General features: G+C 41.0%; 1 protein-coding gene and 1 long non-coding RNA gene across 3 annotated transcripts in view; one reads left to right on the top strand and one right to left on the bottom strand.

Moving 5' to 3' along the window:
- ITK (IL2 inducible T cell kinase) overlaps positions 1-23,308 on the bottom strand; it is a 74,604-nt gene that overhangs the window by 39,477 nt on the left and 11,819 nt on the right. For both annotated transcript variants that reach the window (XM_030927015.1, XM_010363415.2), the window contains exons 2-4: positions 6,997-7,101; positions 4,862-4,943; positions 1,872-2,000 (exon numbers count right to left, since the gene is read on the bottom strand). In XM_030927015.1, coding sequence (XP_030782875.1) covers positions 1,872-2,000; positions 4,862-4,943; positions 6,997-7,101 — 316 coding nt within the window. The remainder of the gene's footprint in view (positions 1-1,871; positions 2,001-4,861; positions 4,944-6,996; positions 7,102-23,308) is intronic.
- On the top strand, positions 5,499-22,400 carry LOC115896431. The gene is made up of 3 exons (XR_004056305.1): positions 5,499-5,745; positions 21,611-21,773; positions 22,145-22,400. It is a non-coding gene; the product is annotated as an uncharacterized LOC115896431 (long non-coding RNA).

Raw genomic sequence — 23,308 nt, 5'->3', positions numbered from 1 at the left:
ACTCTGCTCTCAATTGTGTAAAACTCGGATCCACGAAGTTATTTAACCAAATCAGAAGAGGGTAGAGTGAGGAGATGCTCAGAGGGGGAGATGGCAATGGGTTGCAATGCAAAAGCAAAACCATTAGCAGAGTGACTGCATGACACCCACAGCAGGACCCCAGGAGTGCTCAGGCCCTGGTTTCATGTGGGGAGCAGCTCGGCATGACCAGCCCTCCTGCAATGGAGTTCTGGTGAGTCATTCAGATGTTCCTAGCACCTCAGTCACATGTGTATCACTTGGAGGAGGGAAATATTGTGCGCCCCGAAGAGGAATAGCTGCAGCATGCGTGGTACAAACTACAGAATGGAAATACTGAGTCAAAGAATTTCAGAATTGGAAAGGGGCTTAGATATTATTTCATCCTAAGCCCCTCAGAACTCCCTGCCATTTTTGAGATGAGGACACTGGGGCCCCTTGATGGCCAAGTCACTCATCTGAGGGCCCACAGTAAGGTATTGGCAGAAGTTTGGAGACCAGATCCCTGACTTTGGAAAGGGCTTTCACTCACTGAGGTAAGCCCATGCCATTCTGTTATTACGGTGGATCCCATCCATAGAAAATTTCCATTTCTTTTTTATTAAATATTGGCCCACATGAATATGGTCACAGGACTAATGTGGAGGATCACTTGAATATTTACCAATTTCTAAAACTTATTAAGTATTATTCTTCTGGGCCCAGGGATGGATTATGTTGAAGGGCTTTTTTCCCCAAGGCGCAGGGTGAAAAGTGGTGGTTTTTAAAGTGGTAATGAGAGGGGCTATGAATCAGGAAGCCACAGAAAACCGAGCCATGTGTTACATCCGCCTTGGGTTGCCAATTTTCAGTGTTGAATTTTAGTGCACAAAAGGAAATGATAAATGAGAAAGAGAAACTATGGCAAAAGAGGTTGAGAAGAGAGGAACATGGAAGGAAAATAATCCACACGGTCCATCATTCCTATGCAACAATGGATTTGCAGAGCACTTCCAGCAGTGTGACCCGGAGCATACTGAATTGCTCAAGGCAGCCCATTCCCTTAACATGACACCATCTACCCCAGATGGTTGAGAGGAATGAGAGCATAATGAATGTGAAATGCATTTGAGTGGAGTTGTATGCGACTGGAGGTTAAGGTTCCAAAGTAATCACTAAAATCCAGTTGCAGCCCAGTCCTCCAGACCTGAGCCTTTAATGTCAAAGGCAAAGAAACAGCTTTTTTTGTTTTCACTTTGCATTTAGACTGTGGCCTTCTCCTCTCTGAGATTGTGGAGGTCAAGGGCAAGTTTGAAGAGGAGGCAAGGAGAAACCACAAAGTAAAAAGTAAAAGAAAAATAAATTCCTCTCACCTTTAAGGCTATAGAGTTGAATTTGTGTAATTAAATATATGTGTGATATGATGCCACTGTGAGAAATAAATATTTTATATCGCTTAAGGCTGCCTCTGTAATTTAAGACTTAAATAGACCATGCCATTCAAATGCAGGTTATAGCAGGGCTCCTCAAACTGTACTGTGCACATACGTCTCCTGGGATCTTGTTAAAATAAAAATTCTGATCTAGTAGGTCATGAGTGGGGCCAGATCATTTGCATTTCTAACTAGCTCCTAGGAGATGTTGATGCTGCTGGTCCAAAGAACACACTTTAAGTGGTCAGGAGCTATAAAGACATCAGCTTTGAGATGGAAGCACCAACAGACTGGTAGAAAAGACAGATGATTTCTCTTGGAAAATTCTGAAAATGTAGAATTTTGCATTCCATTCCTGACACCCTCAATGATTGAAGGCCAAAAGCTTTTACCTTTTTATGGTCATTTCACAAAGAGTAGAAGGAATTCCCAGTCTCTTACCATTCTTGGTTGGATCATATTGGGCACAACCTGCTGCAAGCTTCTCCAGCTGAGAACAGCACCTCCACTTCCCATCAATCCAGAAATTAGGATGATATTTAGGCACCAGATTGTTATTATTCCTCGTTTCTGAAATAGGTTGGCACCAACAGAAGAGTTATTTCCAGGTCAGTCTATCAAGGGCTACCAATTTTATACCATCTCGAGTTTAGACCTGGCTAAGTGAGCCTGAATGAGTATTGTCCAGACCACTCAGAAGCATGGGTTGACCTGAGCACATAAATGCACTGTGCTATTTACTGGGGTAGTTCATGTTACATTTAGGCATCAGTGCATCTAGGCTTGCGTCCGGCTCTGCCTTGCATTAGTTGTGTGTTCTTAGGTTGGGCAAACCCTTATCTGAGCCTGAGTTTCCCCAACTATGCAATGAGATTGTTAAACACTGGGCTCTACAAAAGTGCCTTAAGGGTAATGAGAAGGTTGAGAAGGTGGAATCACCATCCCTCCAACTCTCCTACCTTTAACCACAGCAACTTTGGTTTTTTCCCTTCTAGGTTTGTGGCTTTGAAGTAAGATTTTGGTTGGGGAAAAAAGGGGGCTCTGCTACTGAAACAAATACATACATAAGGCATAGAACAGGGTTGGGTGTAGTGGCTTATGCTTGTAATCCCAGTTCTCTGGGAGGCCAAGGCAAGAGGATCTCTTAAGTTGGAGATTAGCCTAGGCAATATAGTGAGACTCCTTCTCTACCAAACACACACACACACACACACACACATACACACACACACACACACACACACAAAGAAAAAAGTTAGCTGGGCATGGTGTCACGCACCTGTAGTCCCAGCTACTCAGGAGGCTGAGGTGGAAGGGTCACTTGAGCCCAGCAGGTCGAGGCTGCAATGAGCCATGCTTGTGCCACTGCACTCCAGCATGGGTAACAGAGTGAGACCCCGTCTGATATGGTTTGGCTCTGTGTCCCCACCCAAATCTCATCTTGAATTGTAATCTCCATAATTCCTACGTGTTGAGGGAGAGACCAGGTGGTGGTAACTGGATCATGGGGATATTTTCCCCCACGTTGTTCTTGTGATAGTAAGTGAGTTCTCATGAGACCTGGTGGTTTTATAAGTATTGGGCAAGTTCCTCCTTCTGTCATTCTCTCTCCTGCCACCTTGTGAATAAGGTGACTGCCTCCCCTTCACCTTCCACCATGATTGTAAGTTTCCTGAGGCCTCTCAGCCATACAGAACTGTGAGTCAATTAAACCTCTTTTCATTATATATTACTCACTCTTGGGCATATCTTTATAGCAGTGTGAAAATGGACTAATACACTGTCTCCTTGAATAAATAAATAAACAAACAAACCACAGAACTAGATAGCTAATCTCTAATGTTCCTTCCAGTTTTAACATCCTGTGTATGAAATCCCTTCACAGAGGGCAAATAGCCGATGATCATAGCTGGGGCCCTTTTGATTACTTTTTTTTCTTCCTTTTTTTTGTGGGGTAAGACCAGGGTCTTGCCGGTTACCCAGGCTCGGCTCACTTGGCTCACTGCAGCCTTGACCTCCCAGGCTCAGATGATTCTCCCACCTCAGCCTCCCAGGTAGCTCAGAGCACAGGCATGTGCCACCATGCCTGGCTAATGTTTTTATTTTTAGTAGAGATGAGATCTCACTATGTTGCCCAGGATGAAGTGCAGTGGCATGAGCATGGCTCATTGTAGCATTGAACTCCTGAGCTCAAGTGATCCTCCCACCTTGGCCTCCCAAAGTGTTGGGATTACAGGTGTTGGCCACTGCACCCAGCCCATTTTGATTACTTCTTACTTTTGTGTTTGCTCTATGTCCCATGACTGTTAGAACTGTGAGCACTTTCCCATTTACCCAGCACTTGTCTGCTCATAACTCATTTCAGGCTCACAACCACCTTGGGATAAGATACACCTTGTATTTCTATTCTCATTTTTTCTTTTCAGATAGAGGAATTGCAACTCCAGAGATAACAAATAGTTTGCTTATCCTTAGTCCTCATAGTTTTGTAGAGGCAGATTAGTATTTGAATCCAGATCTTCTGACACATCCAGTGCTTCAGGCTAAAGAACAGTAATGGTAACATTGATCGAGTGCTTTCTTTGGGATGGGGATTGTCCTAAGTCCTCAATCATTCAGTTCTCACAACAGCTCCATGACTGTTTTTAGTCAAAATTTATAGAGACACATGAAGGTCAAGGAATTTACCCAGGGTCACACGCTAATCATTGGCAGAGCTGGGATTTTCACCTTCATGCCTGGCTCCACATCCCATGTGCTTAAACACTACTGCCTCTAACTGTGCCATCAGGAAGGTGAGGCTTAAGAAATACCCTTACCAATGGCCTGAAATGCTTGAAAGCTAGCTGATATTTATTGCGTGCTGTCTATGGGCCAACCTAGCTCCCAGGACTTTGCTCACATCAGCTCCAAAGGCAGGTGCTGCTATCCCTTCCTTTTCTCCCTTTTAAATAAATGGGAAACTGAAGCACAGGCAATTAAGGAACTCGCCCAAGTGTACACAGCAAGTGACAGACTGGGATTTAAACCCAGGTCATTTCACACTAGGGCCTATGCTCTGCTTCTTCTTACTATACGAGGAGATGGCAAACTTGTTCTTAAAAGGCCAGACAGTAAATATTTTAGGTTTTGCCGACCATGAGACAAAATCAAGGGTCTTCTGCAGGTACTTATTTAACTATTTGAAATGAGTTATATACAAGTATTGCTCAGAGCCTGATAAGAACAGACGGCAGGCTGGATTTGGTCAGCCCTGAATGACACCAGTTATTGCCTCCTGGGCCCAGGATGAAAACGCGGAAACTTCCACCAACCCCTAAAGGGAAACCAGCCATCAGCTGCTCTCACACCACAGTCTATTCTATTGTGGAACCCAACCCTACTATAGGATCAAGGGTGTCAGTGATTCAATGGCAAAGGAGTTTAATTACCTTCTTTAAGGGCCAGCACCCAGCGCTGCCGGCTCTCACGATCTGGAGCAAACACATATAGGAGGTAGTTGTCATGCATGACCTGGAGACACACACAGAGTCCAAGGTGAGCAGTGTGCATGGAGATAGTTGACTGACAGCAGACCTACTGAGCTGAAAGTGGGGTCTCAGGTGTTTATCGTCACATAGGCAAACATTTGGGTAATTAGGGGGCCAGTATCCTTTTTATCCAGATGTTTGGGTGCTATGAAAACACAAGGTAAGCAGTTTCGGCTGCTTGTCTCAGATTCCATGCCCCAAGAGAGCAATCGCTAACTAAAACAGCAGGAGAAAGTTCTCCTCTTGACTAGAAAGCACATTTACTTCTCATCTTAAGTTTTTAGTGATTAAAAAAAGTGTTTCTGGCACATGAAAGAGAAAGATATGACAAATGTGTAATGAGAGTTTTGAAAACTTCTTATTTTGAAATAGTTTAAGATTCACAAGAAGTTCCAGAAATAGTACAGAGTTCCTGTGTACTTTTCACCTGCTTTTCTCCACTGATGACATCTTACATAACCACAGCACATTTTTCAAAACCAAGAGACTGTCATTGGTATCATACTGTTAACTAAACTGCAGTCTTCTTTATATTTCACCACTTTTTTAGGCACTCATTATCATTGGGATTTTGAACAACTGAAAAATACATGCTATTCCTTTTATTTTCGGTCCTCAAAATTCCAACTCATGAGGGTCACTTTTCTAGTAGGAAAAAAGTTCTTTTCTATGCCACGTTAAAAATATACTCAATTCCTCAGGTTGGCAAGCAAGAATGGTACCCTGGAATGTGCAAGGAGATATCCATGCCTTTGAAGCCAGAAGTGCCAAGATTCATACATAAGGTAAGGACTTTAAAGATACCCTCCACCAACTCTGTTCAGTAGAATTTTGGGAGGCTGAGGCGGGTCGATCACGAGGTCAGGAGTTTGAGACCAGTCTGACCAACATGGTGAAACCCCATCTCTACTAAAAATACAAAAATTAGCCGGGTGTGGTGGCATGTGCCCGTAGATCCAGCTACTCAGGAGGCTGAGGCAGGAGAATCACTTGAACTGGGGAGGCGGAGGTTGCAGTGAGCCAAGATTGCGCCACTGCACTCCAGTCTGGGCAACAGAGTGAGACTCTGTCTCAAAAAAAAAAAAAAAAAAAAAAAAAAAGAACTTTCTGCAGTGATAGGAGTATTCTATAGCCAGTGCTGTTTCAGTACAGTAGCTGCCAGCCATGTCCGGCTATTGAACATGTGAAATGTGCCCAGTGTGACTAAGAAGCTGAATTTTTAATATCATTTAATACATTTAAATGTGAACATCCTTGTGTGGCTAGTGGCTACTGTACTAGACAGTGCATTTCCAGATAATCCTCAGATTATAAAATCTGAATCTTTGTGCCTCAGCATCTCCAAGCAATTCATACCCAGCAATTGCAATACGTTGCTTCAAATCATGAGTAAACTGCACTTAAAGCACGTTAGGTTTGGGGCCCCGATAGCAGCTTTATTTCTTTCCTCACTAATTAGGACTTCCCTTGAGGAAGAGAAGACATGAGGGAAATGGGTATGAGGAATAACCACCTTTTTAAGATTTTGTGCTTAATTTGTGTTCAATAAGTGAAAGAATTAACAAATAAATGTCATTGATTGAAGGAACACATATGTTTCCTAATGGGATTTGTCTAAGTTCTAACCTTGGAGCAGAGAGTCATCCCTGTCCACCCTCTCTCACAGTGACTGAGGACTTTTTTTTTTTTTTTTTTTTTGATGGAGTCTCACTCTGTTACCCAGGCTGGAGTGAATGGTGCGATCTCGGCTCACTGCAACCTCTGCCTCCAGGGTTCAAATGATTCTCCTGTCTCAGCCTCCGGAGTAGCTGGGATAACAGGCACCCGCCAGGATGCCCAGCTAATTTTTTGTATTTTTAGTAGAGACGGGGTTTCACCATGTTGGCCAGGCTGGTCTCGAACTCCTGACCTCGTGATTCGCCTGCCTCGGCCTCCCAAAGTGCTGGGATTACAGGCGCGAGTCACTGCACCTGGACATGACTGAGGATTTCAACCGCGGTCCAGGAAATGGGGAACTACCCACCTGATGGACTTACCTGAAATGGGTATTTATAGTGGCATGGGATGCTGATGTCACTTTTCACAATCTCGACACATTTGATTCGGGACAGCTCAATGGACCCCTTCAGCGTGCGCTTCTTCTGTGGGGGAGACAAGCACATCCCATTCATGTAAGAGAGAAGACAATATTTTTGTCCAGATTGCTCCAGAAATCTACTACTAGATAAGATCCACTGAGTTTTTAACAAAGTCCAACCCTCCAAACCAAATATCCAAAACTGCCTCTTGGCCCCAAGTGTGGGATAAACACTCTGAGCAGACTGCTGGGAAAACATGCCTTCAGAGTCTTCTTCTTGGTGACAGGCTTCCACTCATTGAGACACTGGGTCATGTACCCCACTGCCCTTGTGACAAATGGCAGCATCAGCAGAACTCGTAGCTGAGATGCACAGAGAAATCCATGGACACATATGTGACACTTTTCTCTTCTCTGTGTCTATCCATGACCATATTAGCATAGCAATTGAGCTAGGGCCTGACCTGGATTGTGGTGCATACCCTTAGCGACATCTTTTTTTTTTCTGTCTCTGGCTTCTCCATGTCCTTTAGTTATCCGCAGTTCCACAATGACACTCCCAAAGGACATTCCTGACTCTGCTCTACAACTACCTCTTCTCCACGTCCTCCCCAACCTCCCCATCAAATATTACTGGGCCTGTGTCTCATTTTCTTGGAAACTTGCTAGCTGTATTTCCCTGATAACTAATTCACATGATGGTATTTGTGATTTACAATGATGTTATGTATTACCTATTTCTAAGGATCCTTGTGCTTGGAGAATGGATCTCAGGGGATTTGATGCCTTATCCAATGGAACAAATTCCATTGGTGGTCTATCGGACTCCAAGGAAAGATAGTTAGGAAAGTGCTTTTGGATGGAAGAAGCCTTTCACGGGTGCCTAGAATTGAGCTGCCATTGAGAATAGACTTTAATTCAGCTATGGAACCAGTTGCAAAATACGTCATTATGCCCACTACCAGTCAATCCCAAAAGACATGATTCTGAATGTCATAGTCCCAAATGCTGAAATCCTGAAAGATAAAAATCCCTAAAGTCTAAGTCCCTAAGGTCTCAAATCTCAAAAATCACGATTAGTGAATTTTCTGTTGTACGCAGGATAGCCTCATTATGTTAGTTGCATCATGTTAGGCAGAACTACTGCTTTATTATTGTCTTCATTTGGAAATTACGTGTGGTTTAAGATGTGTATGGGTGCCAAATCGACGAGGGGTGGACTTGTTGACTTAATTTTAGGTGTCAAATTGACTAGATTAAGGAGTATCTAAGGCTGGACATGGTGGCTCACACCTGTAATCCTAGCACTTTGGGAGACCAACATGTGAAGATCACCTGAGATCAGGAGTTTGAGACCAGTCTAGTGAAACCGCACATCGACTAAAAATATAAAAATTAGGTGGGTGTGGTGGCAGGCGCCTTAATCCCAGCTACTCTGGAGACTGAGGCAGGAGAATCGCTTGAACCTGGGAAGCGGAGGTTGCAGTGAGTTGAGATCATGCTGCTTTGCTCCAGCCTAGGCAAAAGAGTAAAATTGTGTCTCAAAAAAAAAAAAAAAAAAAAAAAAAAGACGTGTATGGATACCTGATAAAGCATTATTTTGGGTGTGTCTGTGAGGGTGTTTACAGAGTAGATTAGTACGTGTATCAGAATGGATGAGGTGGGGGAGATCTGCTATCAGTGTTGGTGGACACCATTGAATCAGCCAGGGACCCAAAAAGAACAAATACTGAAGGCAAATTAGACTCTCTCTGAGAGTTGGCACAGACTTTTCTTCTGCTGTTTTTGATCCATCTCATTAAAAGACTTAGGTTGTCTATTGTAGTATTTCAGATGACCACGGCTATATAAGCTATTTGTTTTTAAAAAAAATTTAAAGGTGAAATATATTGCATATTAGTTTTTCTGTTTTAAAAATCAACTTTATTAAAGTATAATTTACATATAATAAAATTTACCAATGTACATTTCAGTGAGTTTTGACAAATGTATACAGTAGTGTAATAACCTCCGTAATTAAGATACAGGAAAAGAAATAACCAAAATCAGAGCTGAACCAAAGGAGATTGAGACACAAAAAACCACGCAAAAGATCAATGAATCCAGGAGTTGGTTTTTTGAAAAAACAAATTGGATAGATAGGCCACTAGCTACACTCGTTAAGAAGAAAAGAAGGAAGATCCAATTAAACACAACTAGAAATGACAATGAGGATGTTACCGCTGACCCCACAGAAATACAAATAATCAGAGAGACTACTATGAACACCTCTGTGCACACATATTAGAAAACCTAGAAGAAATGAATCCATTCCTGGACAACATACACCCTCTCAAGACTGAACCAGGAAGAAATTAATTCCCTGAGCAGATTCATAACAAGCTCCAAAATTAAATCGGTAATAAATAGCCTACCACCCAAAAAAAGCCCAGGACCAGATGGATTCACAGCCGAATTCTACCAGATGTACAAAGAAGAGCCAATATAATTCCTACTGAAACCATTCCAAAAAATTGAGGAGAAGTGTCTCCCCCACAACTTATTCTATGAGGCCAGTATCATCCTGATACCAAAACCTGGCAGAGATACAACAAAAAAGAAAACTTCAGGCCAATATTGATGAACATTGAAGCAAAAATTCTCAACAAAATACTTGCAAACCAAATCCAGCAGCACATCAAAAAGCTAATCCAGCCAGGCGCGGTGGCTCATGCCTGTAATCCCAGTGCTTTGGGAGGCTGAGGAGGGCGGATCACTTGAGCCCAGGAATTCGAGACCAGCCTGGGCAACATGGTGAAACTCTGTTTCTACAAAAAATTACAAAGATTAACTGGATATGGTGGTGCAAACCTCTAGTCCTAGCTTCTCGGGAGGCTGAGGTGGACAGAAGTTGCAGTTAGCCAAAATCATGACACTGTACTCCAGCATGGGTGACAGAGCAAGACTGACTCAAAAAAAAAAAAAAAAAAAAAAAGAAGCTAATCCACCATGATCAAGTAGGCTTTAGGGATGCAAGATTGGTTCAACATATGCAAATTAATAAATGTAATTCATCACATAAATAGAACTAAAGGCAAAAACCATGATTATCTCAATAGATGCAGAAAAGGCTTGCAATAAAATTCCACATCCCTCCATGTTTTAAAACTCTCAGTAAACTAGATATTAAAGGAACATAACTCAAAATAATAAGAGCCGTCTATGACAAACCACAGCCAACATCATAGTGAATGGGCTAAAGCTGAAGGCATTCCCCTTGAATACCAGCTATTTCTTTAGGAACACAGTTTGTCTGCTCATAACTGTTATACCCATGTGACTGTCCTTAGTATATCTAAGTGTTTATGTTTGCAAAAAAATGTATATTATTATTGCCTATTTTATTGCACACGGTGGCCTATGAAGCATTTTGTCATGTCTTTATATATTTCTCAAAGAAATCCACTTTTAAAATGTAAGCAAATGTCTTTTTAAAAAGTTTTTAGAATTATTTTTTCCAGAATTATATTTTTGGGGATTTTTATGTTTTGGATTTCAATATCTGGGACTATGGTGTTCAGGATTGTGGCTCAAACCCCATTCTACCTTATTCTTTTAAAGATGGTAGCAAATGATGGTGAAATGAGCACAAGTTTGGAAAAGCTATGTTCATAGTAGGTCTCTGCCTCTTACCATAAGAGCTCTGTGACCTTGGGCAATTCATTAAACTTCCCAGAACCCTGGTTTCTACATCTGGTAAGTGAGGATAATACTTACCTTTTGAGAGTTGACTGGGGAATAAAATGGGATGATGTAAACAAATTAACCAGCTTATAACAGGTGCCCTCAATAAAGGGTGCCTTCCCAATTAAAGAAGTTAAGGAAGCCTTAACTATTGCAAGAGATTTGTGTTATATGAACAGGCTTGGTTGGTATCCAGGGACCCATTACATCATCAAATTCTCCCGAAGTGAATTCAGTCTTTACTTCCTGTTTTTGGGTCCTCGGCCCGGAAGCTGATCTTTGATTTAGTAGCTGAGGAACACAACTGAGATAAAAAAAAAAAATTCAAGATGCCAGAAGCAGACCCTATCAAATACAGGAAAGCTTTGTGGTGTTTGGTTTTTAGTTCTTTAAGTAAAAACAACTTTATCCAGTTTTGAAAGTGTGAAATCTATTTATGTTTATTGTGACAAAAACGCTATAGAGGCTCAGTATGGTGGCTGATGCCTGTAATCCCAGATCTTTTTTTTCCTCTCTTTTTTTTTTTTGAGATGGAGTCTTGCTCTGTCGCCCAGGCTGGAGTGCAGTGGTGCGATCTCGGCTCACTGCAACCTCCGCCTCCCAGGTTCAAGTGATTCTCCTGCCTCAGCCTCTTGAGTAGCTGAGACTACAGGTGCCTGCCACCACGCCCGGCTAATTTTTTGTATTTTTAGTAGAGAGGGGGTTTCACCGTGTTAGCCAGTATGATCTGTATCTCCTGACCTCGTGGTCCACCCACCTCAGTCTCCCAAAGTGCTGGGATTATAGGCGTGAGCCACCGTGCCGGCCCCCAACATTTTTTGTATTTTGGTAGAGATGGGGTTTCACCATGTTGCCCAGGGTGGCTTGGAACTCCTGACCTCAGGCAATCTGCCCGCCTCAGCCTCCCAAAGTGCTGGGATTACAGGCCTGAGCCAACATGCCCAGCCAATCCCAGATCTTTGAGAGGCTGAGGTGGGAGGTCGTTTGAGCCCAGGAATTTGAGAGCAGCCTGGGCAACACAGTGAGACAATACAAAAAATTACATAAATTAGCCAAGCCTGGTGGTGTGCGCCTGTAGTCCCAGCTACTTGGGAGGGTGAAGTGGGAGAATCGCTTGGGCCCAAAGTTCCAGGCTGCAGTGAGCTGTGATAGAGCTGGTGGCATCAACCCCAGCCTGGGTGACAGAGCAAGACACTGTTTCAAACAAGCAAACAAACAAAACAAAATACTATGCAGGCATGTGAAGAAAATATTTATAATGCGTTATTATCCCACCCTTTCCCATAACCCTGAGGTAGCCAAAGTTAATCATTTGGAGTCTTTTCCCTGCACTTTTTATAGAGTATATATAAAGGAAAATGAGTGTCTCTTCTACTTATCAGTCTAGAATTTGCTTTTGTAGTCTAATGCTAAATTAGGAGACTTGTCTTCCCGCAAAAGCCTCTGCAAACGTGCCCTTTGGGCTCAAACTATCTTATCATTTAGAGTTAGGAATGCATGCTCTGGTCCAGACCATAATCACAGTTCTTTGGGATGGTTAACCTGTTTTTCGCAAATAGTAGAGTACGGCAGAGCTGCCTTTTCAAGAACTGTCTGCAGCTACTGGTAAACAGGCAGCCCGAGCTTGAGGTTGCCATGTTTTGACTTCTGTTGGGTTCTTTCCTTAGAGCATGCATAGGGAAATAAAAACAACAGGCTCATGGCACGTGATATGACAACACCATTTGCTGACATTTTTGTCTTTGGAACCTACTAAGTCCTGAGCTCCCTAAGGTCAGAGACCAGGGCATCTTCCCATATACCCAGTGCCCAGCAGTGGCTAGCCCTAAGTGGAGCTTAATTAGCTCAAAACAAAGCATGTCAGGTTGGAGCACAGTTTAAACAATCTTAACCAGATTTAAGGCTAGTAGATTTAGCCATTCAGGAAATATTTATGGAGGGCCAGCTATGAGTGAGGTGCTATTCTGAGTTCAGGAAATGAACTGATGAACGTGGTAGACTCTCACAGAGCTCGTAGTATACTTGGGAAGGCAGACAGGACAAAGAAGTGCTGGAAAGAGAATAGAACAATTGATGTGACCAAACTGTGGCCAAGGCAGACTTCTCCAGAGAAAGAAAGGGCATTTAAGAAGAGACCAAAAAGTCGAACAGGAGCCATTTGGGAGAAAGTCTAGGGGAGTGAGCATCCTAGGTAGAGCAAGCAGCCAGGGCAAAATCATGGAGCAGAAAAATACTGGGTAAGTCTGGCTTGTTAACAGCCTAGCAGCATTGTGATGAGGGCAGACAGTGGAGGCAAATATTAACTGGAATTGTGAATAGGGATAAAAATTCTATGTGAAGTTCTAAAGTGATATTGTCCAATAGAAATGTAACATGAGCCATATATGTAACTTACATTATTTTTCCACTAGGCACCTTCAAAAATGCAAAACATAACAAGTGATAATTTTAACAATATATTTTGTTTAACCCCATATCATCATTTCAAATTGTTAGGTGATTTCTGACAGATTTTAAAACTGAATTATCATTTGACCCAGCAATCCTATTATTGGGTATATACCCAAAGGAATATACATTATTCTACCGTAAAGACACATATACACATAAGTTCATCACAGCACTAATCACAATAGCAAAGATATAGAATTAACCTAAATGCCCATTAACAATAGAATGGATAAAGAAACTTGAGGCCAGACGCGGTGGCTCACATCTGTAATCCCAGCACTTTGGGAAGCCAAGGCCGTAGATCACTTGGGGCCAGGAGTTCGAGACCAGCCTGGGCAACATGGTGAAACCCTGTCTCTACTAAAAACATAAAAATTAGCTGGGTGTGATGGTGCACACCTGTAATCTCAGGCACTTGGGTGGCCAAGGCACAAGAATTGCTTGAACTCGGGAGGCAGAGGTTGTGGTGAGCTGAGATTGTGCCACTGCATTCCTGCCTGGGTGACAGAGTAAGGCTCTGTCTCAAAAAAATAAAAATAAAAAAAGAAAAGAAAAGAAAAGAAAAGAAAAAGAAAATGTGGCACACATACACGATGGAAAATTCTGCAGTCATAGAAAAGTATGAGATTGTGTCATTTGTAGCAACATGGGTAGAGCTGGAGGCCATCAGCCCAAGTGAACTAACACAGGAATTGAAAATCAAATACTGCATGTTCTCACTTGTAAGTGGGAGCTAAACAGTGAGCAAATATGGGTATAAAGAAGGGCACCACAGACCCCAGCACCTACTCAAGGGTGGAGGGTGAGAATTGAAAAACTGCCTACTGGTACTATGCTTATTACCTGGGTGATGAAATAATCTGTATACCAAACCCCTGCAACATGCAATTTACCTATATAAAAACCTGCACGTGTACCCCTGAACCTAAAATAAAAGTTTAAAAAAATTAATTTGTGTGTTGACCTTGTATCTTTTGACATGGATGAATTTGTTTAATAGTTCTAGTGGGTTTTTAGTAAATTCCTTACAATTTTTTTTTTGTGTGTGTGGAAAATTATGTGGTATGCCATGAAAAACAGTTCTACTTTTTTTTCTCAATCTCGAGAATTTCATTTCACTTTATAGTATCATTTATCTGGCTAGTACTTGCAGAACAGCGTTGAATAGAGTGTTAAAAGTGGAAATTGGCCGGGCGCAGTGGCTAATCCCAAAGTGCTGTAATCCCAGCACTTTGGGAGGTTGAGGCAGGTGGATTACTTGAGGTCAGGAGTTTGAGAGCAGCCTAGCTAACATGGTAAAATTTCATCTCTAACAAAATACAAAATTTAGCTGGGCATGGTGGTGCACGCCTGTAATCCTAGCTGCTCGGGAGGCTGAGGCAGGAGAATCGCTTGAACCCAGGAGGTGGAAGTTGCAGTGAGTCAAGATTGTGCCACTGCACTCCAGCCTGGGTGACAGAGCAAGACTCCAGAAAAAAAAAAAAAAAAAAGTGGAAATTTATGTCTTGTTCCCAAACTTACAGATAAAGCACTCCACTCAGTCTTTCACCATTAAGTATAATGTTAGTTGTAGGTTTTCATAGATGACTTTTTGCAAGACTCAAAATTTTTTTTCTGTTGGTGTACTGGTGGTTTTATCACAATGAGTGTTGGATTTGTCAAATGTTTTTCTTTGTTTATTGAAATTTTCTTTTTTGACATTTGTTCAAGTAACATTGTATATTATCTTAATTGACTTTAGGATAGTGAGCCAACATTGCATTTGTGAGAATAAAATCTTACTTGGCTGTAGTATATTAAAAAAAATTGTTATCCACATAAAAATTAAGGAGATATATTCTTTTTTTGTACTTAAGTCTTTGAAATTGTATATTTTGTGCATATCTCAATTTGCCCTTGCCATACTTCAGGTGCTTAGTGGACCCATGTAGCTAGTGGTTACATTAGTGGACAGGGAGACTCCAAGATTTCCAAGGAGGAGTTCTTCTCCCAACTCACATGGCCTCCTTTGTGCCTGTGCCTTAACAGTCTGTCAGATGAGCTTACTCTTGGGCTTGCTCTTCTATTGGTCTATTGGGATGGATTTCATGTTCCACCATTAACGTCACTCTCATCCCTAAATGAGTGCTTGGGACCCCACCACTAAAATCCATCCTGACTGGTTGGTCAGTCTTTCCAAAGACCCTGAGGTTGGTTCTTCTGGCATCTCACAAGATCCAATACTTGGTAAACAGCAGGACCAGCTATGTCCTCCCTAGTTGGTCCCTGGGGAGTGGCCAGCCACTGAGCCCGACACAGTTCAGTCTCTGGGAAAGGGTGATTGCCTATAATCATCCCAAACAACTGTGCTATTTCTGAAAAATGCCACGGTAAAACTTTCCAAAGAAACCACACAAAAGCCACCAGAGAAAGGGAGAGGCCAAGTACAACCTGCTCTCATTCTTACTTGTTATTCTGTCTGCATTACTTGGGGTGAAAGTCACAGGACCTTGCTTACCCTTGTCTCTTTTCTTGGCCATGTTCAAAGATATGCCGTCCTCATAGTCTAATGCTTCATCCCAAGCATCTGACACATGTCAGACACAATTCAAGATGCTGATGCTTACAAATTAACACAAGGGTAAGCTTGTGCAATCAGCTTTTATATCTTTTTTCTTTTTATGTTACTGTTTTTCTCTCTCTCTTTTCCCCTTTCTTTTCTTTTCTTTCTTTCTTTCCTTCTTTTTCTTTTTCTCTCTCTTTTTTTTTTTAACAAACCCTTGTATTAAGGGCTGACTTTCAATAGATCTCACAGCAAGGGAGCTGCTCTGCTATGTACAAAACCCCAACCCAGAAACAAGTTGTTTACAAATGGGTCAGCATCAGGTTCCCCACAAACCTGCATTGCTTGATAGAAAGATGAGGGGCAGGGTGGCTTTTTAGGTTAATATTTTGTATGAAATAGAGCTTGCATTATAAGTTTCAAAGAGAGAAACAGGAAAAAATGAAAAAGATACTATTTTTGAACATTTTCTATATTCCAGGCACTCAACATTCCATCCCGTTTCATCACGATCCTATAACATATTATCTCCCCATTTTATAGATGAGAAAAGTGAAGTTCACAGAGGTCAACCTGCTTAATACGTAGAAGAGCAGTGTACAAGCTCCACTCTATGACTCCAGAGCCTGTTAACCTAACTACTATGCTTCCTGGCTTAGCGCTTGCTGGGACTTTGCACAGAAGACTATCATTCCTTGAACTCAGTGCTGGAAAATCAATTGCGTGACCCGTTTCACCAAGCCATGGCCTAGCAGAGCTTTGTTTCTGTCCCATCTGGTTGAGCAATGCTTATGCTGGATGGCAAAGGTGGAACACACTCCCTGGTTCCTCAGAATAGCCACTTCTCTTTGCTCCAACAATGTTGGCTCCTTTGCTGCTGGAACTAGTCCAGCAGATATGCCAGTGAGAAGTTATGTGTCTGCTACCCATGGGAAAAGGATGTCTCAACCTTTCTGAAAAACAGCAGTTTTCAGCTTTCTCCTCTGGTAAGGCAGCGTGGGGGAGAACTGGAGCTTTCAAGTAGGACAGACTTGGGTTTGCATCCTAACCTCATTCCTTGCCAGCTGTACAACCTGAGGCAAGTGTCTCAGCCTCTCAGTTGCTTCGTTTTTCAAACGTGACATAAGAATAGTCTCTGAATCATTGAGCTAATTAAGAGAATTTTTAAAAATTACATAAACCTACTAGCAAATGCTAGTAGCAATGGCTCATGCCTGTAATCCCAGCACTTTGGGAGGCCAAGGAAGGAGTGTCGCCTGAGGTCAGGAGTTCAAGAACAGTCTAGATAACATAGTAAGGCCCTGTCTCTACAAAAAAAGTTAGAAAGTTAGCCAGGTGTGGTGGTACATGTTTGTAGTCCCAGCCACTCAGGAGGCTGAGGCAGGAGGACCAATTGAGCCTGGAGGGTTGAGGCTGCAGTGAGTCATTATCATGTCCCTGCACTCTGGGTGACAGAGTGAAACACTGTTTCAAACAAACAAAACAAAACAAAAAAGATATGATCATTACTGTCTCTATGGACAAATTAGTGTCTTGTAAAACACCAGAGCAATTTGCAATGAGCTGTTCCTAGTTCCTACCTCCCCAGCCCATCTTCAGCTAGACCTAACGTCCCTCTACTGTGAAGCTCTGGGAAAGTCTGGAGCTAAGGCCATTAATTTCAAGGCTCCCTGGACCGCCTGAAAGCCAGGAAACTGATCCATCCCACACCTGCCTTCTTTTCTCTCTTCTTTTCCATAAGACCTCTCACTCATCACTGGCCCACCGTTGGCTGGCTTTCTCTGCCTCAGCATTTCACACTGTGGGTTACCATGTGGCTGGATGTGCTATGAGGAAAACAATTTCACTTCCTTTAAAATCTGCCATTTTTAAATAGTAACACCCTGGCCACCCAAATGAAAAAAGTGAGAATTTTCAAAAAGAAAGAAGGAAAGGAACAAAGAAGGAAAGAAAAGAAAAGAAAAAGAATTATACTCACACACAGTTTTCAGAGGGCAATTTAGGATCATCTATTAAAATGTATTTTCTCATAAGAAACTATTAAAAGCAGACACCTGTGTGGGTGGTCCTGGGAGTTGGGAGTAGGGAATGGGAAGAAAGCTTTCTTTCTTTCTTTTTTTTTTTCTTAAGAGGTAGGGTCTTCCTCTGTTGCCCAGACTGGCCTTGAACTCCTGGTCTCAAGCAATCCACCCACCTAGGCCTCCCAAGGAGCTTTTCTTTTTACCTTGTATCCTTCTGTACTCTTGGAATATTTTGCCATGAACATGTATTTATTTTATTATGTTAAAAACAGTTAACTAAAATGAATAAATACATTTCTCTGATCAGATTTATTCTATGGAAACATTTGTTCAAAATATATAAAGATATAATAAAAAGGATGTTCATAGCAGCATTATTTATTACACTAAAATAAACTGGAGAAACTTAAATTCCATCAATAGACAAATGGTTAAATTAGTTATGGTTCATCCATCCTGTGACTACTCTGTAACCATTAACAGATAATAAAGTTCGTCTATACAGAGGGACAAAAGTATACACCAAATGTTAAAGAGTAGATTTAAAGCAACAGATGGAGCATCATCCCATTTTTGGAAGAAGAGATTATATATTGGTATATGCAATATCCAAAGAAATAATACAAGAAGAAAAGCATTCCAAACTACTAACACTGGTTCTTTGTGGTGGGTTCCACTGTGGCAGAATTTCACAAACTTATAAATTCTTATGATATTTGAAGTTTTTACAGAGTGTGAAGCAGGAGGAAAAGCAGGGAAATGAAAATAATGTTTTAATACTGTCGGAAGTTTTAAAAGCATCACAGTGTCAACTTAGATGATTATGGGAGAGGAATAAGGGGTATGCATCAAATGCTGGGTGTGCAAGATGATGCACGCCCTTGTAACCGCATAACCCCATTAGCAGTGAGCAGCAGCTAGAGAGCACCTGCCACCTGCTCATCTATATCCATGGGGGCTCAAGTTCATGACAGTATCTCTCATGTTCTTCTTGAGGGATAGCCATTTTCTTCATAGATTCTAATAAAGTAATTCAGTGTGCTTTTATATGGGTATGTTTATCTTATAAGTGAAATGATAACTCAGGAATAATGTCCAAGCCCCATTCTTACTAGATGAAGGTAACATGATCCTAGCATGATGAAAACATGTGTGTTTAGATTTTCTTACAAAAGGGAGCAGAGAGAAATGGATTTATGTGGAAGTTAAGAGCAGAAACTAAGTGATATTTTCCAAGCATAAAGTAGATTCTCAAGGCATCCTCTGTATTGTTCTCTCAGCATCTCTGAGCTGTAAATGTTCCTTCAAAGACCTTCCTCCCAGAAGAAGAAATATAAAATGTTTAATGATTTTGAAAGAACATATTTTTTGTGTCTTCTTTTTAAGCGCTGAAGGACCAGTAGCCAAAATACATAAGTGCATAACAACCTCATCGCATTTCAGGAAATAACTCCTTGCATTGAGGTGATGTTCAATTAATATTTGTTAATTGATTGAAGGAACAGCAAATAAAACCAAGTATGCAGCAGAAAATGTTATTGTGAACCTTATGACAAAACTCTTAACGGAAATGATTTGGAATAAGATTTCCAGAAAAATTGGTAGGTGGATAAAAATCTCTTGACAATGAAAATGTAGGTTAAAACTAGTCTGCTCAAAGTGTTTAGCTGGTAGATAAAGAGCTCCTATAAATTAAATAAAATACTAATAAACTTATAGGAAAATGAGCAAAAGGAATATAAATATTTAAGCATATGGAAAGATGCTTAATGTCACTATAACAACAGAAATGCAAATAAATTATACTTAGGTACTATTTTTTAAACCCCTATCAGATAAGCAAAGATCAAAACATAAGATAATGGTGTTGGTGAGGTTTTGAGAAAACAGGCTTCTCACATGTGGCCCTGCGGAATGTTCATTGGTACAACTTCTGTAGAGAGTAATTTGCTCGTAGTCAACAAAATAACAGATGCAAATATCCTTTGACTCAGCAATTCCACTTCTAGAAATGTTTTCTACAGACTGGAGCTTCTCGACCTCAGCATTATTGACATATTGGGCTGAATAATTCTTTGTTGTGAGTCTGTTCTGTGAATTGTAGGATACTCAGCAGCACCCTCAGCTTCTACCCACTAGATGTTGGTTGCACCCTCCTCCCCACTTATAACAACCAAAAATTTCCCCAGGCTTTGTCAAATGTCCCCTGGTGGGCAAAATCACCTTTGGTTGAGAATCGCTGTTATAAACATATTTATGGAAAATGACACATCTACAAGGCTATTCATTTCTCATTGTGCATAATAACAAAAAACTGGAAACAGACCAACCATCACTAAAAGAAATTTTTCATGCATGCAATGAACTATTATGCAACCATAAACAGAATGAAGAATATTTTTGTGTATCCATGTGGATTAATCTCCAGGATATATTGTTAACCAACTAAAAGAAAGGTTAAGAAGTGTGTGCAGAGTATGTTACTACTATTCAAAAAGGAAGGAAAGAAGAATGTTTATTTGTATTACAAGTATTTGTATAAAGTATTGTTGGAAGAATTTATAAGAAATTAACTATCATGGTTGCTGTGATGTAGGACAGCAATGTGACTTGGGACAAGGATGGGAGATTTGTTACTGCATAACATTTTGCAACCTTTTAAAAAAATTATTGAAATGTGCCACATGGCAAAACCCCGTATCTAAAAAAATTAAAATAAAAATAAAATTATGTGAATGTATTATCTCTTTAAGAATTAAAAATTAGTCTACATTTTTCACAAGATTGCCAAACAAAAGTGACTATTAATACACAGATATGAAGTCCAGCAGGCACAGAGGCAAGGGGACAAGGATTCATTCCAACAGCAGTTAATTATGCATTATGAACCAGTTATATCAATCTGAAACATGGTTGAAAAGCAATGTGAACAACACTAACTTCATGTTATTGAGGTTTACAATGAGCTTGTTTGGAATTAGAACAGCCTTTTCTTGGATTCAGAGAAATTTGGGTTCAGTTTGTGGCAGGAGGCTCATTTGCTTGCTGTGCTCTGGCAGAACATGGGGGCCTGAGATCTCTTTTGACCACCTTCCCTGCTCCTCTGTGCTTATATCTATTAACGGCAAAAACCACAAGTACTTTTGCACCAGCCCAATATCTTCAAGTGCCCTAGACTCTGCGCATCACCTCTGTATCTCCAAATGTCCAGTGGAGGTTATTACATTTCACTCTTGAAACTACTTAAAAACAAATTATAATGAATCATGATTCACACTGCTATCCCAAGGATTCAGTGCTCCCAGACTTCGGTTTGCAACCTAGCCTGGCAATTTCCACCATACCCTACTTCCCTCAAATATTATTGTCTGCTTAATAGTATTATTTCAATTGACTTATTTTTTCCACATAAAACAAATTTATTCTAGGAGGAAACTGTAAATCACCACCATAAATTTTAAAACACTTATTTCGAATATAAATTGTAGTAGATACATAACTATTAAAGACATGTTAAAACCAGATTTGTCCATGTGCCATCTTGTGTGCTCCTGGTAGTACCCCACTTTGGGAAACATCACATTGGATCATTGTCATGGAAGTGGCCTCAACACGGATTGTGGAAAAGGGTGAGGTTTGGTGTTAGCACCCTCAATCTCCCTTTCTGGGTCACTTCGCTGGGCTAATACTTTCCTCCTGGTACTCCTTGTATTTGGATATAGCATCCCCAGAATGTTATTCCCAGAAAAGGCTCAATAAGTGGTCGATGCTGTTATTAGTTGTTAATATGGAAAACTAGATAGTGCTGAGGTTGATACAGCCTCTTTCCTTGTCAGAGGCCACCCCAGGAACAGATTCTCAGGTTTACAAGCCCAGGAACTCATGTTGGTCAGCCCATAGAGTCCAGGTGAATGGAAATACACTCTGCAAAGTCACCAAAGACTGGCGAATTCACAAACTCACAGCGAGAAGCTAGCTGAGATGCTTGCAATCATGAAGGTAAGTAGAATTACCTTCTTGCAAAACGTAATTCTACTTAGGTAACCACAAAGATATCAGAAAAGGTCTCACTAACGTGTAGTAGGAGCAAAGTGTAGGGAATCCTTACATCCTAAGGTATGCTGTTGCCTTTACACTTTTCACTTTGCTTCCTTGGGAAAGTTACTTACTGTCCTCATAGCTCCACTGCTTCCTCACCAAAACAAAATTTTACTTTTATCTCGTTCAAAGAATTGTAAGGAGGAAATGAGAAAATACTTAACAAAGTGTTCAGTCCTCTTCTTGTAGTAACGCTAACTATTGTTTTTTTTTTTTTTTTTTTTTTTTTTAATTGTTGCTGTTGATGATGTTTGTGCTGTCTTTCGGGTAAGTCTGCTGGGCAACCTGGAGCAAGCCTGCTGGTCTTGACTCAACACCTCTATTGGACTGTGTTAGAAACTCACCAAAAAATCCTTGCCCCAACTCTGCCTTTTCAGCTTCTATTATAAGACTTATCAGACCCAAACAGGCTTAGATCTGAAAATGTCCATTGAAGAACATTTAATCCAACTTTCAATATTTGTCCTATATGTGCAACCTAAATAAAGATACTTAGCTTCTTTAAACCTCAGCCTTCTCAAAAATTACATGGGGATAACAATAGGATAACATAATTAATGTGGTTATTGTGAATATTTATGATATAAGACATATAAAACACTTAACCCTGATGCTCTGAAACACAATGAGAACTCATTAAATATTGGCTGTTATTATTTCAGATTTTATATTGGTTACACATGAAATGTCTGACTTGATTTTCAGGGGGCATTCTTGGGGTCATGCTTGTATTTTGACAACATGCTTTCTCATGAACCACACAGTTATTAATCACCTTGAAGGTGTTACTTCCTGGAAAGGTTTCCATGTTTGGCTAATCTCCATCACTTTTTGTGAATTCCTGATATCATTGGCAGAGATACCCAATTTCTACTTAAAAAAAAATAGAAATAGGGTGTCACTCTGTAGCCCAGGCTGGCGTGCAGTGGTGCAATCATAGTTCACTGCAACCTTGAACTCCAGGGCTTAAGTAATCCTCTCACCTCAGCTTCCCAAATAGTGGGACTATAGGTGTGCACCACCATGCCCAGCTAATTTTTTTATTTTTCGTTTTTGTGGAGATGGGATCTCACTATGTTACCCAGGCTGGTCTCAAACTCCTGCCCTCAAGCGATCCTCTCACTCTGGTCTCCCAAAGTGTTGGTATTACAAATGTGAGCCAAGTTTCCACAGCTTTGAACTGGAAGAGTCTTTAGAAATCATTCAGTCCAACTTTAGAACGTTAGAGATGAGGACAATGAGGCTTCAAGGTGATTTTCTAAATCGGCTCTTGCCTTTTTGTTTCTACTATTCAATTTACACCCTGGGGAGATGGGTCACAGAGTTGGAAGATACCTTGTTGATCCCTGAAAGTCAGGGACAGGCCAAGGGACATAGGGTTCTGGGCAGTTGCCCTGTCCTGCTTCAAGCAGAGAAGTTCCACTTCTGTCTGTTTC

The sequence above is a fragment of the Rhinopithecus roxellana genome, chromosome 3 (assembly GCF_007565055.1).
Source record: "Rhinopithecus roxellana isolate Shanxi Qingling chromosome 3, ASM756505v1, whole genome shotgun sequence".
Classification (NCBI taxonomy): Eukaryota; Metazoa; Chordata; class Mammalia; order Primates; family Cercopithecidae; genus Rhinopithecus; species Rhinopithecus roxellana.
This window is presented reverse-complemented; position numbering and strand designations above follow the sequence as displayed.